Raw genomic sequence first — 13,995 nt, 5'->3', positions numbered from 1 at the left:
AGTCCAAAATCTAACCCTTATTTTACATCTGTCACAAACAAATGAAACAACATAGGTTTTGCAGCAAACTTAGCACATGTGCACTCTCAATGCTAATGTGGACTATCCAGGGCGTGTATGTGATTCCCGGAAAGCCGAAAGATCCATCAAATTTGCAGAAACAATAGCTTTTTCTTGCCGGGATCGCAGGATGGTGGTTTTCCGCTTTGTCATAGCCAGTGCCGACAGAAGGAAGCACTGTGAGCTTATTACCCAACACAATGCATTTCATGCAATCTGCCTTGATGCGTTGTACGACAATCCCTACTTCTTCCCTAATGCCTTAACTCTGTCTCTGAGCCTCTGTTTTGCAGAGATTTGTGACGATAAAACCCCAAAAATCACTTAAGTGTGTTACATTTTTAACTGTGACAAAAGAAACTAATAATTCAAAATCAGCACTCATTAACAGAGTCTTTAATTGTTTTCTTTCCAAAAAGAGCATGCAACGAAAAAAACGAATGCCTAACTGATACTGATGTTCAAATACAAGGAAATTTTATTACAAACTTGTACAGACAATATTACAGAACCTCATGCAACCTTCAAACGCAGTCATTTAGAACTCTGTTGTCAAGAGCTTTATCAGTACTGCACTAATATTAATACCCAGACTTCAATTGGCACTGGCAACTGACTATGCAAGACAAGTGCTAACATCTGAATGACTACCACCTTGCTTGCCACCACTCTGCTGCCACTAGCCCACAGAGTTTCGATGACGACAGACGAGTTTCGGTGCTCAGACGAGTAATTTTCCGAGCACTCTCCCTCATGTGCTCTTTAAGAGCAATAGAAGAAACAAGAGCAGGAGGACGGAGGAGCGGGCGCGGGAAAATGCGCTGGTGGTGTTTGAGCGCAAACAGCACCTTTTGTCCTGGGGACTCCAGTTCTTGGGATTGTGTCAAAAATTAACTCTCTGCTGAAACGAGTCCTTTCTCAAATGCACGTCAAAATACATAAATTTAAGTTTACTACTGCCAGGAAGTCGTTACCCCTTTTCACTTTAAACCACATTCCTGCAACAGCTAACAATCCTGAATTTCAAACCCAACCTCGTTTTCACAAAAGCTATAAGTTTACCTGTACCGGTGTCGCAACTTGCCTATGAGCCAACCGACTCCGTGTAGCCCAGTAAACCGGCGCCTTCTCTTTTCACGTCGCATTTACATACAAGTTTTTCGGGACCGCGTTTTGTTTTCGTCTGACGCGCGCGTCTGCCACAATTTTCTCTTGTTCAACGACCTCTGCTCGTTACACAGCACAATAACCTTGATGCAGGACCTCTTATTACAGCATAATAAGTGTGGTTACAAACACTGGCTCTGCTTGCTTATGCACTACTAGCCTTAGAAAATCTATGCTACACATAAAACTGGTGTGTGGCCACAGCATGCACATTTAGTATTACTCTCAGTATAGCCTACTCAGGGAGCTTATGTGTATACACATACGTAAACATCTATGTAACAATCTATATTGCTCACAGTGGCCCTCGGTGTACTCAGGGGGCTTGTGTGTATGCAAAGGCATAAAAAAATCTTTGCTACACACATACCTGGTGTGTGGCCACAGCGTGAACATCTAATATTGCTCCCAATGGTCCTCAGTGTACCCAGGGAACGCAAATAAAACAATATTTTGTGAGAGTTGATTAAAGAAACGCTTATATACAAGCTAACAATATCTAGATGCAATGTTAACTGGCAGATTCATCACCACATCCCAAATCTCCTTTAGGTTGCACTAGTTCCTTTGCCCCCACATAATTTGGTCGTTACCTCATACAATCCTTATCAGCTAATTCCAATTCACTTAGACTTGCCATCCATGCTTTGTAGTTTGTTTTGGGTCAACATTTTACACAAAAATCGTTTAGCTTGCTTTTGACCAATCAGCGTTTTGCGTTTCAGTCACGTGATGTGTCTTGTTATTTTTATGCAGTTTCTCAGTTGCGCAAATGTTACATGGGGGCCAGAGTGAAGAAAACTGTTCGCGAGCAACTTGAGGAAATGCGAACCAGCGACTCTGTGACTGAAGGTGATGGCGACGCGAAGCAGAAGAACAGAAAGCGGAAGGCTGTAATGTACGGACAAGGTAAACTGACGGTTACCAACATTTTGGTAGTGGTTCATGAAGTGGGTAAAATAAACATTGTTTTTTTTCTCCCTTTATGGCTTCTTGCCAGACGATGTAGTATCGCAAAATGTTATTACGATTTGTAAAATCAGGGGCAGTAACGTTCTGCTACACCAGCAGCATAAGGCGTTTTAAATTGGACTTTTATGGCATTAAAATTGACAGAATTCGTTAACTTTTTTTGGTGTGTGTGTGTGTGCAAAAGTTTTTTGAATTGGAAACACCAACAATGTTTTTAATACCATTGACATTTTGTCTTCATAGAAACAGTTCGCAAGAGGGTGACGGTAAAAGATCGAATGGGGTCGATTTACCCCCCTTCAGCCCCCCAAGCCCCATCCATCGAACCCCACATGCAGCCCCAACACCCGTTATCTCAAGCACAACTACGTTACCTCGCCCAAGTCTCAACAGGGAATCGACCACCTGCTCAAATGTCCTACCCAGGAGTGGAAATGCATTCTCCGCGTGGTTTTGAGGCTCCCAAGCCCGCGCAACAGATGATGAACCCCGGTCTGGTGCGCTACGTGCAAGGTACTGACGCACAAACTCATGTGAACCAATCAGGTGTAAGTGTTGTACAGCAACTAGCCCATCCTCCTGGCAGTTTGAATGGACAAGGTCCTCCACAACAGGCAGTTGCCATGTACAGCTCACTGTCTCAGCACAATCAGTTGGTAAATCCGGTTGAGCAGACTTTAGCTTTACTAGGAATCCCAACCCCTGTACGACGCGGCGAGGGTGGACCCGCTATAACACCGGCAACGCAATTGTCTGAGCTTTCAATAGATCAGATCCGAAGGCGACTTGCATTGCGTGAAACCTCTGTAGTGTCAGGTGCCGCTCAAACAATGCTCTTCACAAGTGGGACAACAGCGACGCCGACCGGCAGCGCGGCGATGGTCGGCAGCAGACCGCCGGCATCGGCAGCCAGATCTGGGACAGTTATGGGGCTGCATCAGGCGCCACCTCCGAGATTTTTTTCGCAGCCGCCTTACATCAGCACTATGGCGCCTCCGCCTCAATTGGCAGCGAACGGCGCCATGGCATCCGCACCCCGTCCCATCAACTATCCTGGTCCAACGGCGTCAAGCGCTTTGGGCCAGGGTGCAAAGTGTAGCTAATAATTAGCACCATAAGCTCTACCATGCTGACGCCGCAAAGCTGTTCAGTCATCGTCAGCTCTCTCTCGTAGCTTTTGCCTTTTTCGTTTTTCTCTCGCTGTCCTGTATGCGTTTTATGCCCAGCATTAATGTGGGATAAAGCTGGAAAGAAGCTTGGTCGCTTACACCATGAATATATAACACTGGAATAGAAAACAAATAAACAACGATCTGCTTTCACAGCATCGTTCACCACTTTGCTTAACTTCATCATTGTACACCATAATTGAGCAAACGACTGTAAGGAAACAATCACAATAGGAACTCTGTTCTCAAAATAGAGGCATGGCTTGTTATGCTTTATTGCTATGAATTGCGGCACAAAACCACATAATGGTAAGGTAAAAACAACTTGTAACAACAAAACAACTTGTAACAACAACACATATGGGTATGGACTTCAGAATTTCACGCAACCTGGTTTAACTTAACTGTGACCTTCTCTCTACAAAGTTCAATTCAATGCTTATTTTTGCCGAGCATGTCAGAGTATTAACTTATTTGCTTGGATAATACAGCGCAAGGTAGAATCAGACGCGACCATTTAAACAAACATTTCGGTCTAATCCTGATATTTGGACGTGAAACGTTTGTTTGTTCTACCATGGTTTATTTGGAGGATTCAAGCGACATTCTAACTGGAAACAAATTGCCACAGAAATATATGCTGAAGCAACCACCGTTGACGTTTTATATTTTCTTTTGACCCAGTATTGGTTTTGTTGCCTTTAATATTCTCTCAGCTTTTCCACAGGTTTTGCAGCGTCCGACAATTGGTTTAATAATCCTGTTCAGTGGTCCAATCGAGCGGCCAATTTTATCCCAGTTATTACCATTGTCTTACAAAGGCCACGATATACCAAGCACCATGCCTTGTTTGCGTAGTTGCCCCGTCGGAGAGACACCTGCAAATTCCGTATTTTAACGAACACAAACGTAGCCCGTCTTCCCTTATTTGTGTTTTATTTGATGCTTTTTCAAGTTCCTAACCCGCTTGCGTGCTTGTGTGCTTAATTGTGTTCCAGCCCCAAAGGACCCGTGTGCCATATTCCATTGAACCAACCTCTTTACAACGCACCATGTGTCCAATAAATAAAGCTGCCACCAAAAGTCGTACCACCAACAATTATTTCCTCCATTTTTTCCGTCACAAATTCAATACATCATATTCCACCGCGAGGTTTTTGAGGCCTTTAATTTTGTAATACCCCGGCGCTCCAACTTTTCGTACATTTCATATCATTTTTGTATGTATAAACGCTTTGCCGTTTCGCCCAGATTTCGTGCGTGTTATTTCGCTTGCGATCGCATTTTAATTTCCGCTAGTGGCGTTTTCGTTTCTCTGTTGGCCCGTGAAATGTTCCAAGGTTTGTAACAATAAATCGGTTTGAATCATCCCTGGTTGACAAGAGGACAAACTTGGTTTAAGTCCAGATCTTGTATTTCTAGCTTATTTTCCACTACTTGTGACTGGCAGCAACAATTAACCGATCGAGAGCCTATCACAACATAGAAGGGTTTTAACGTCGGCGAATGGTCTTCCATGTAGACACAAAGTACAGGTCAGGATTTTCAGTTCAGAGCAGATGTAAAACGGAAATGGACTGTGGGACGCCTTACCTGACAGTTAAGCGTTTTCCACATTTCATCTGGAGTGACCACCACATTCTTTGCCAAAACTACTTGTGGCCTCCAAACTTGTTTTGGTCCACATGTAACTACCAGGTCGTAGGAAATTCAGACCGTTTTGAATTGTTTTATTTTTTGCCACATGTCAGATATGCAAGTTTAAATAACGTTAGGCAATCACATAAACGGATCAGATTTCCAAAAAATGTGACCTTTGGTGCACAAATCTGTGTTTAAACAAAATTTTAAGATTACACTTTAATAAATGTCGAAGTCAACATTTAGCATTTGTCCAACAACTTAACAACTATCCAGACCACGCCAAAAGTACAGTGTAAAGTCAACAGAAAAAAGGCGCTGATTACGCGCACGCTTTTTGCACGAGGGGCAAGAAACCAAATGTTTGTAAACACTTGCAACACTGTCCGTAACAATACTCTTATGACGATGCAGAGGGAAAATAGGTTGGTAAATCGTTAAAATTCAAACAGTGTTACGAAGATTTAAACAAATCGCGTTGTGGTGTTTGTCGTGAAGTAGTTTCAGTTCCTGTTCATTTGACTGCAAGAAAATGTAAACAGGGTTGTATTGGGCTTTTGGGAAGTCGGTAATAAATTAAAAAAAAAAAAAAATCTAGTCGGCTTGATTGGCAGTGGTGTTGATGTGCAACAAACATTTGTTCTTTACAACTTCAGCTTACCTCTTTTCTTTTCTAGAGCTGGTTATTACGCTACAGTTATTCATAATCTAATTCAATTATTTCTCAAAACAGGGACGTTTGAGAATAAAAATAATCCAAACCATTACAAGCCTATATGTTGTGGTTATTGTAGAAGTTGCAGCGGAACTACATAAATTTCAATGGCATTTTTTACTTACAAAGGTAACAATTATCCGCGCTGGAATGCCAAATGCTGGCGGGCACCTGAGTTCCGCATTCCAAATTCCTTTGTTAGTACGCAACCGTTTTTCCGCTTGTTGATCAAGGTAACGAAAACGGAACTTGGCATTTCGTAAAGCTTTTCTCTTCCATAAAAGAAAGATATTCATTTCTTGTATGCAGATGAGGTTGGGAAATGGGGTGTAGGCTACGCCCACGCCTGGTGCTACTCAAACATTTCAAGTACAAAGTACGCACATACAGACATAGATACTTTAGTTTTGCTTGACGAAAACTCCGTCGCTCGACCTGTCTATAACTTGAGAACTACGTCTATTATATACGAGTTTAAAATAATAACCATTTGCTATTTGAGTGTTTGGAGTTAAAATGATATTAAAACTTACTTTTAAAACTCACGCTGTTAAACTCAAGTGCTGGTTCTCTACATGTTTGAGTGACTCAGCAGCGCTCCTAGTGTAGATATTTTTGGCATTTTCATTCATTTTTTCGCAAAAAACGCCCTTTGATTTTTTAAATAGATCATCTTTGTGATACTACCTCGAGTTTAGAATTAAAGCATTAAAAACAACCGATTTGCCTTGCAACACCCAAGACGTAAAGGGCGTTTGGTGATTATGTCATCCGATTGTAATTGCTAATCCAATAATGCAGTGGTTCTTAACCTTTTTTCTGTTGTTGCCCACAAAATGTTTTGATGGAAATCAATTACCCCTTTTTAGAAAAACATCACCTAATATTTTTGGGGTCTAAATTATCCTTACTACTACAAAAGAAACAAATGCTACCTCACGCCTATGATGCCTATCACTAACCGGACAATACCGTCAATTGTATGACAACGTTTGCCATCGAAGTTACTTCTTTTTTATTTTGAAAATGTGGCAGGACGCCGAGAAATCTATTGACTTTTTATGGAATGCTCTTGAATAAATTTGACCCTCATTACAAAATGTTTGTTGGTTACCATAATGATTATCAAGAATCTAAAGATAACTATAACAGAAAATCTATGTTACCCCTTTTAAAATGCCAAATTACCCCTTTGGGGGTAATTACCCACAGGTTAAGAACCACTGCAATAATGTATGCACTGAACGAAGCAGCAATGTTTTTTTTCACGTTTTCTAAAACCGTATGTTTGTTGCGATCAAAGACTGGCTACAGTTTTATCCTAACGAGCATCTCCACTCTACAGACTACCTCATCAATTGACAAACTGTCTGTAAATCGTTTATATTTTCTTGATTTGGCCCAACGTATTTCCCGCACACTGCTTTCTGGGGTTCTTACAAACTTGAGACACAACTTGCGCCGGTAAAAAATTTTCTGGGTGTGAAATCTGCCAAAGTTTACTGTAGCCGTATTGTTCGTTCGATTCCCACCTTGGACAAGATTTTTCTATGCCTTGGTGTTCAGTCATGCTTAAAATATGGGTTTGTTTAGGTGTAACGCATTCAATAAACACGTCGTACTATGGTCTTCCTGTCTCCACACTGCGTTTGAACACTTTTCCATAGAACACATATATTTAGAAGAATACATTGTTTGGGGATTATAGAGGGGACATATGACCCCTTTCCCCCATTTGCGGTTCATTTCCTGGAAAAAACATTCACTTTCTTAAACAAATATGTCCAGTTGCAACGATTAACTTTGTATTTCATAATTACACTTTAACATGTTCGTATATATAACGGGTATTTTACAAGCTGTATTGGAACTGCATCGTACATGGTGCGGTTATATATATTCAAAGTGGCAGGACTTAATATTGGTGGTTGGCAACATGAAGAGATTGCGCGTCTGCGCTTCCGGCTTCCTCCATCGAGCTTTCGTATTTACCCTGTGCAGCCAACGAGTTCATCTGCACAAAACAAGAGATTTTGTTAAGTTGTGGCCGTTTTATTGGTACATGTCAAGTTTGCTAACCCCTGCACTATCATTCCAGTTTCAGTCACAAAACGACAATACTAAGTGGTAGAGCGGTTTTAAAACACACAATATTCGTGTTGCCCGTTTGTTCTTTCACAGGATTCGAACCTGCAACGTTCGAATGAGAATTCCAATTAGGTCTGAATATGGGCCGAAGAACGCCTCAGACCATTCGGCCAACTAAGCTAAGGTGTCCCAACCTAGACAGGAGCGCCAACTTGCGGGCGTTTTGTAAATCTCGCAAATTCAAGAACCAATTAACGGCAATTGTGCGTGACTTGGCTTTGCTAGAACATCGCATCTTTTGCTGTAGCATTTGTGTTAAGGCATACAGGATTAAATGTCGGTGGCATGGCCAGAAAGTGTCAATATTTTGCCACATACCCAACAGTGACCGTTTTTGAAACTAAAATTTTATCGCGGACCGGACTTCAAAAAACTACAAATATTTAGTAACTTAATAAAAACGCAAAAAATACTTACACGTGCACGATGAAGGAAAGCCTTCTGTCCAGCTTGGAAGTTTGCAGCTTTTCCTTGCCACGCTTTCAACACCGAAGCTTGAAGAGCACGACCGTATGAGAAAGACAAAGCCCATGGTTTAAGCGCGTCAACCCGGTTGATTGCGTTTAAGTGAACAGTGGCTGATGTCTCCGACTGACCACCGGACAAAAATGTAACACCTAGAAAAATATGATTATATTACGGAGTTTGATAAACATATGCTTTTTGTTTTGCCTTTTTTGAGTTTCAAAAGCTTGGAATTTAGGCACAATTGGGACAAAAAACGCTTAAAAGTTGGGTAAATTCCTGTAACACAACTGTGTTTTCGTTAGCGGCTCAGAGCTACCATGAACGCAATATAACATGGCAATAACCATCAAAATTTAATTGAGATAAATATCTATGTTACAGGAAGCCAATTATTAACTGATGATAACTCATTTGTATTTGATCACAATTGAGGAAACAGTCGATGTTTGCGTAACAAGAGTTCATTGGCACAAAATGACAGATGCATATTTATTATAAGCTAAACCATAGCGCATTGGGTGGGTAGTTTTTGCTCTAGCTGTTACCTTACCCCTGCCTTAAAATTGGTAAAACTATTGTAGTTAAATGCAGGATTCTAGGGTCTAATATCGGTTTAGATGTGAAACAATGGAAGTTTCGGCAAATAGCCAAAAAAATTGCCACACAAATTGCCTTGTGTCTTAAGTCGCATCACAAAATATTCAGCCTCCGACTTTCAGTTTTTTTTATGGAGTCTAACTCGGACTTCATCTAAACCAGTGGTACACATCCTTTAGCTAGCACCTAGTCCCATTTATATTTTTGGGGGGTTAAAGACCCTGCACAAGGTTTACCTTAAACTCTCTATAGATATTTACTTATTTTCTTTTGTATATACTTACACGTGTACGGACGTATAAGGACCACTTAGGTTCCACGGGCCCCTAGGGGGTCTGCACACCTCTAGCTGGGAAGCATTAATCTAACCCTACAACATCGGTCTCTGTGGGGCCCAAAAAATATAGACCGCAGATAAATTTATACAACGATTGGCTCATTATTAATTCATTTGGTCCCTGTGCTGCACCATTCAAGGTCAAAACAACAACAACAATAATCCTGTATGAAAAACAAGTGACTTACCTGGCATGGCTGGGGGGACAGTGCGTCGCAGGGCAGTGACGGTAGCAATAGCAACCTGCTCGGGAGTGTATTTGGTCTGGCAGTCGTGTCCGGCTGTCACCATGTTCGGCTTGAGGAGGGTTCCCTCCATGTAGACGTGATGGTCACTCAGTGCCTTGTAACATGCTGCGAGCACCTTTACACGAACAACAATGTAACAAGCTAAACAACAAACGCATTTAATGGCATTAAACTTTCAGTTTACCCGGGCACAGTTGTAATTGTGCACTTGTTGAAAACGTATGCTATTTGACCAAAACGACGGGTGTTATTACCTAAAGTCTTTAACATTTAAGCGTTTAACAACTTATGCTATAGTTATAGAGATACCAGCAAGTTTTTCATGCACATGTATAGACTGTCTATAAACGGCGTGTCTACAAACGACCAGACGCCTGACGCTGTGATCATCACGTGTTTTTAGAGCAGTGGCGCGGTTCCGGTTTGTAAGGCTTCCTTTAGGTAGCAGTAATGCATGTCATGTATGACTGGGGAAAACAACGGCTGTCGTATACGCTGTATAAGCTGTACTTTATGGACTAACCTTTTCTGTTACTTCTTGGCATCTTTCAAGTGTGTGGTTGCCATCGGGAAGAATCTCTGGTTCCACAATGGGTACAATTCCGTTCTGTAAAGTTTATGGTGCTTTTTAATGGTTTGGGAGTGTAGAAAACCAATATGTTACACAATGCAATGATAACAATGCCAAAACCTTAAGATCTAAAATAGGCATTGCAGTTTTTATATCTAGTATAGAAGACAAACTGATTTTGTAACTCTAATGATTGCTGTAATTTCTGTTCTGTAACTGAAAGCAGTTTTATAATTTAGTTAAATCTTTTCACCAATCTCCACTCTATAGTCATTAAAACGTATTTTTTATTTCCGACTAGTATTGGTTACCTGTTGGCATATGGAAGCATATCGGGCCAGGACGTTAGCATTTTCATCGATAGCAAGTTGTGAAGGAGTGCTATCAGTGATTTTTAAAACACATCTCCACTTTGCAAAGTCACAACCGTCAGCTTTGTATTGGGCACAGCGCTCACCAAGACCATCCAGACCTTTATAAAAACAAAATAATACTCATAATATAATACAGCCACCACTAAAAAACTACTACAACCTCATAGATAGTTGATTTAAATACATGACAAGTTTGATTCTCTGTTTGTTGTTTAAACTTAAAGGTACCTATGTCTCATTCAACGCCATTTAATTACTAGCCCCAGTGGAAAGCAGTTCAAGCCATACCAGATTCTGTGGTTAGGTAATGTACAATGTTTGCATAAGGCACACAAATCTTTAGTGTACTCAATACAGCACATTATTGCGACATAACTTTTCATGCTGTACTGAGTTTGACAGGTAAAGAAAACGATGGTGCACAAATACATTGCAAACCATGTAACTAAGGTTTACTGAAATTGCATGATTGGTTGGGTTACAATAAAGCATGCAGTCAGCCATAAAATTGTAGTGCATTTACAGTTGAACAGGCTTTACAAAACTAAATATAGCCAAAAATTTCCAGCAACCTTATACCTAAAATACAGTTTCTTTTGACTGTAACATAACTTGTACAACAATAACATGAGTTGTCAAATTTTTAACTTAAATTAATTGCAGACCTGTAATTTTATTAATGCAAACTGTTCTTACCTTGAGTGGTGGTTTCATCTTTAGTTCCAAGCAGCTTAACAACACCTTTGTCAACCTGAAAAAGTATTTCACCTGTTAAACTAATACAATTTTATTTCATGGGGGGATTTGAAGTGTCACTTTCAAATAATGCAAAGTAATAGCCTGCATGTGGTAAAACTTTATTAATAGAAAACCATGGTATATATCATAACCACACACAATAAACAGGAAGGCAGTGGTTATTTAATTACTATCAACCCAGGAAAATATGTCGGGATTAATTTGACACTAATGAGCCCATTTCTAGTACTACCTTGATTCCGATAACAATGCCCCTGTTTTTAAGGTGATCGCGCAGATATACACCAGCATCATCTTTCTGGTACAAAGTTTCATGGAAAAGAATCACGCCACCAATTGCCTCACCTAAAAATACATAACGCATGCTTACAATAAATAAACTGGCCCCAAAAGGAAATAAAAGCAGTTCAAAAAACTTAAATTCTAAATTTAGCAAAATATAATGTTTATTTGTTTTGCACACTCATAAGTTATGGTAAACTTTATGTATCTCAATGGTTATTGTTACAAATGATTAAAAACTATATTTAGCAAAGGTTTGTACTCATTGCTCCTGAGTCGCTTGTCATCAGCAAAGTTCTGTATTGACGTCGGTTCTCTTCAACATTTTCCACATTGATAGTATCGAGGCGTTTTCCCATGGTACCTGTTTAAATGTAGTTAAAGTTAATACACTGCTTAAATATACATGTAAGCAAGCAGACAAACACTGACAAGACAAAACAGATATACAAGGCATTTGCATTGCAAGCAAGTGCAGCTCAATAAATTGCTTAAGCACAAAATCAATAAAACCAAACAAGTAAGGTATAGTACATGCCAGCAAAGTGCTGCAAAAACATTTAGCTAAAGAACGAAAATACAAAAAAATCATTATTGATTCAAAGTCTCAGTAATTTACATCAAAACAATGACTTAGCATTGGTTTGAAAGCACAATGTTGTTTATGTTATTGTTTTTTTTGGCATCATGAAGTTCCTTTTTATCCACCCAAATATAATCTTGGTTTAATAAATAACCTTGCAAGGTTGATGACATACCTGTGCTCTCGTCAGCAGCAAGAATACCATGACCTGTTGCAATAATCTTTGCACAGGTTGCACGCATTTGTGCTTTCGATTCCTCGGTCAAATGGGGCATTGTGCAAAATCACAGGTGACAAATGAAGGACAAACAAAAATCTAATGGTGCACTATTGCATTGAAGTGGAATATTTATTATTGAATGTACCACAAGCGAGTGCTTTTTGGCACAGTATGGCATGTTCATCATGCAGATAGTTTGTCCACAAGAGAAATTGCCATTCCCATGCAATTTAACTAGGTTTTATACAAAAATGGTTGGCTCCTGCTCTTTACTATGGATATAACTGATTTATTTCACAAAAAGCTCTAATTTCTTAAATATTAGCTTTTGTTCTTTCGGAGAAAAGGAGTATCTGGTCACTTGTTGAACTGAATAAACTAAAGATGTGCTTCAATTTTAATTAACAAACTTTGTTTTAACTAAGCAATACAAACTTGAATGTCTCTTGCATAAGCTTATAGTTTGTCACTTAGCTATCTTAAGCTAATCATAGACACAAATGTGTTAGTATGAATGCACTGCATTTATACACAAAACACAAATTAGTCACACTGACTGTAAACAGACATATGCAGTTATGCACATAAAATCACACTGTTTTAACTAAAAACCTGATGATTCATCTGCAGCGAGGATTCCACGTCCTGATGCGACAATTTTCTTTGCAATTTGTGCAAGTTCCTGCTTCTGGGCGTCACTTAAAATAACTGCCATTTTTCCTAATTGTCTATTACAGCTTAAAGCTTTCAGTTAAGTAATTATTCTGCAAAAAAGAAACATATTAAAAGACTGTACAAAAAAGTTACCATTTCGTGCTAAATGTGCCACACTTAAACAAAATACTTGCAGTGGCAATATCATTAAGTTCAAGTTTGTTGTACTATTGTGCTTTTCTCGGAAAACCGACAAAGTTGCATCCGTAAAGATGCATCGAAAAACGCTGTTATTTGGTCACCACGTCGAACTGCACCGAATTGACTCTTCAGTTCAAATTTCAAGTCAAAACATCTGCGCAACATCCACGCACGTTTGGTTAAAGTTTAATCTGTCAGTTAGGCCGCAAGTCTAGAAGTATTTAAGCAGTCTATGACCTTGAAACAAAATCGCACCCCACATCACGTAACACGCGCCTGTCAGCTGGTCATCGACTGATGCGCTACGGTGGTCACGTAGGCTTAACAACTTTTCTAAAATTCCCCCAAAAATTCACACATCTAACAATCGGTAAAAAAACAAGGTGAGTTTTCGTAACCAAGCAACGCCTAAACCTAAAGTTTGTTTGATTTTGATGCTGCAAACAGTTTTTCTACGTTTTGCACAGTAATCTGTACAAACGACCTTGAACGTTTATATCGACTCGTGGATTAAAAAGCAATTCACCTTCTGATATGTACAAATATCGAGTTATTTGACGGGGTTTTTGTATTGTACACACGCCAATGATGCGGCTAATTTGTGTAGCACGAAAAAGCTTTGAATCATTCAAATGCGGTATCATCCTCATTTTGCCTTTTTTGTGGACTTTTGGTAGTCAACGCCTCCCGCGTTCCACCAATCAAGACGCAAGAAAACGTCCACGTTTTCAAGATTTGGTTTGTTCACATTCCTCCGCATGACGTCGAAAACCTGCTTGTGGATATGGGTAGTTTGACCAGAATCAAAAAAACACTTAAATAGCACGTT

At 39.8% G+C, this 13,995-nt stretch overlaps 2 protein-coding genes across 3 annotated transcripts in view; one reads left to right on the top strand and one right to left on the bottom strand.

Moving 5' to 3' along the window:
• The window catches only part of LOC145238535 (uncharacterized), a 31,624-nt gene extending 26,886 nt beyond the window's left edge, over nt 1–4,738 (top strand). The window contains exons 12-13 of the mRNA XM_080101732.1: nt 1,984–2,136; nt 2,443–4,738. Of these exons, the coding sequence (XP_079957858.1) occupies nt 1,984–2,136; nt 2,443–3,302 (1,013 nt within the window). The 3' untranslated portion in view covers nt 3,303–4,738. The remainder of the gene's footprint in view (nt 1–1,983; nt 2,137–2,442) is intronic.
• Nucleotides 4,739–7,507: 2,769 nt separating this feature from the next.
• On the bottom strand, nt 7,508–13,094 carry LOC145239407 (fructose-bisphosphate aldolase C-like). Of its 2 annotated transcripts, none has more exons than XM_080102723.1 (9): nt 12,924–13,094; nt 11,771–11,872; nt 11,459–11,571; nt 11,164–11,218; nt 10,405–10,565; nt 10,046–10,129; nt 9,463–9,637; nt 8,290–8,489; nt 7,508–7,738 (listed from the first exon to the last, which is right to left on the bottom strand). In XM_080102723.1, exons 1-9 carry the CDS (start codon nt 13,024–13,026, stop codon nt 7,640–7,642), a joined length of 1,092 nt encoding a protein of 363 aa, XP_079958849.1. In that variant the 5' UTR covers nt 13,027–13,094; the 3' UTR covers nt 7,508–7,639. The 2 variants fall into 2 exon arrangements, with proteins under 2 accessions (XP_079958849.1, XP_079958850.1); XM_080102724.1 differs by lacking the exon at nt 12,924–13,094 and adding an exon at nt 12,267–12,563.
• Nucleotides 13,095–13,995: the final 901 nt, after the last annotated feature.

Source organism: Phallusia mammillata, chromosome 7 (assembly GCF_965637545.1).
Source record: "Phallusia mammillata chromosome 7, kaPhaMamm4.hap1.1, whole genome shotgun sequence".
NCBI lineage: Eukaryota > Metazoa > Chordata > Ascidiacea > Phlebobranchia > Ascidiidae > Phallusia > Phallusia mammillata.
The sequence above is the reverse complement of the archived record's forward strand: the minus strand, read 5'-3'. Positions and strand labels throughout refer to the sequence as shown.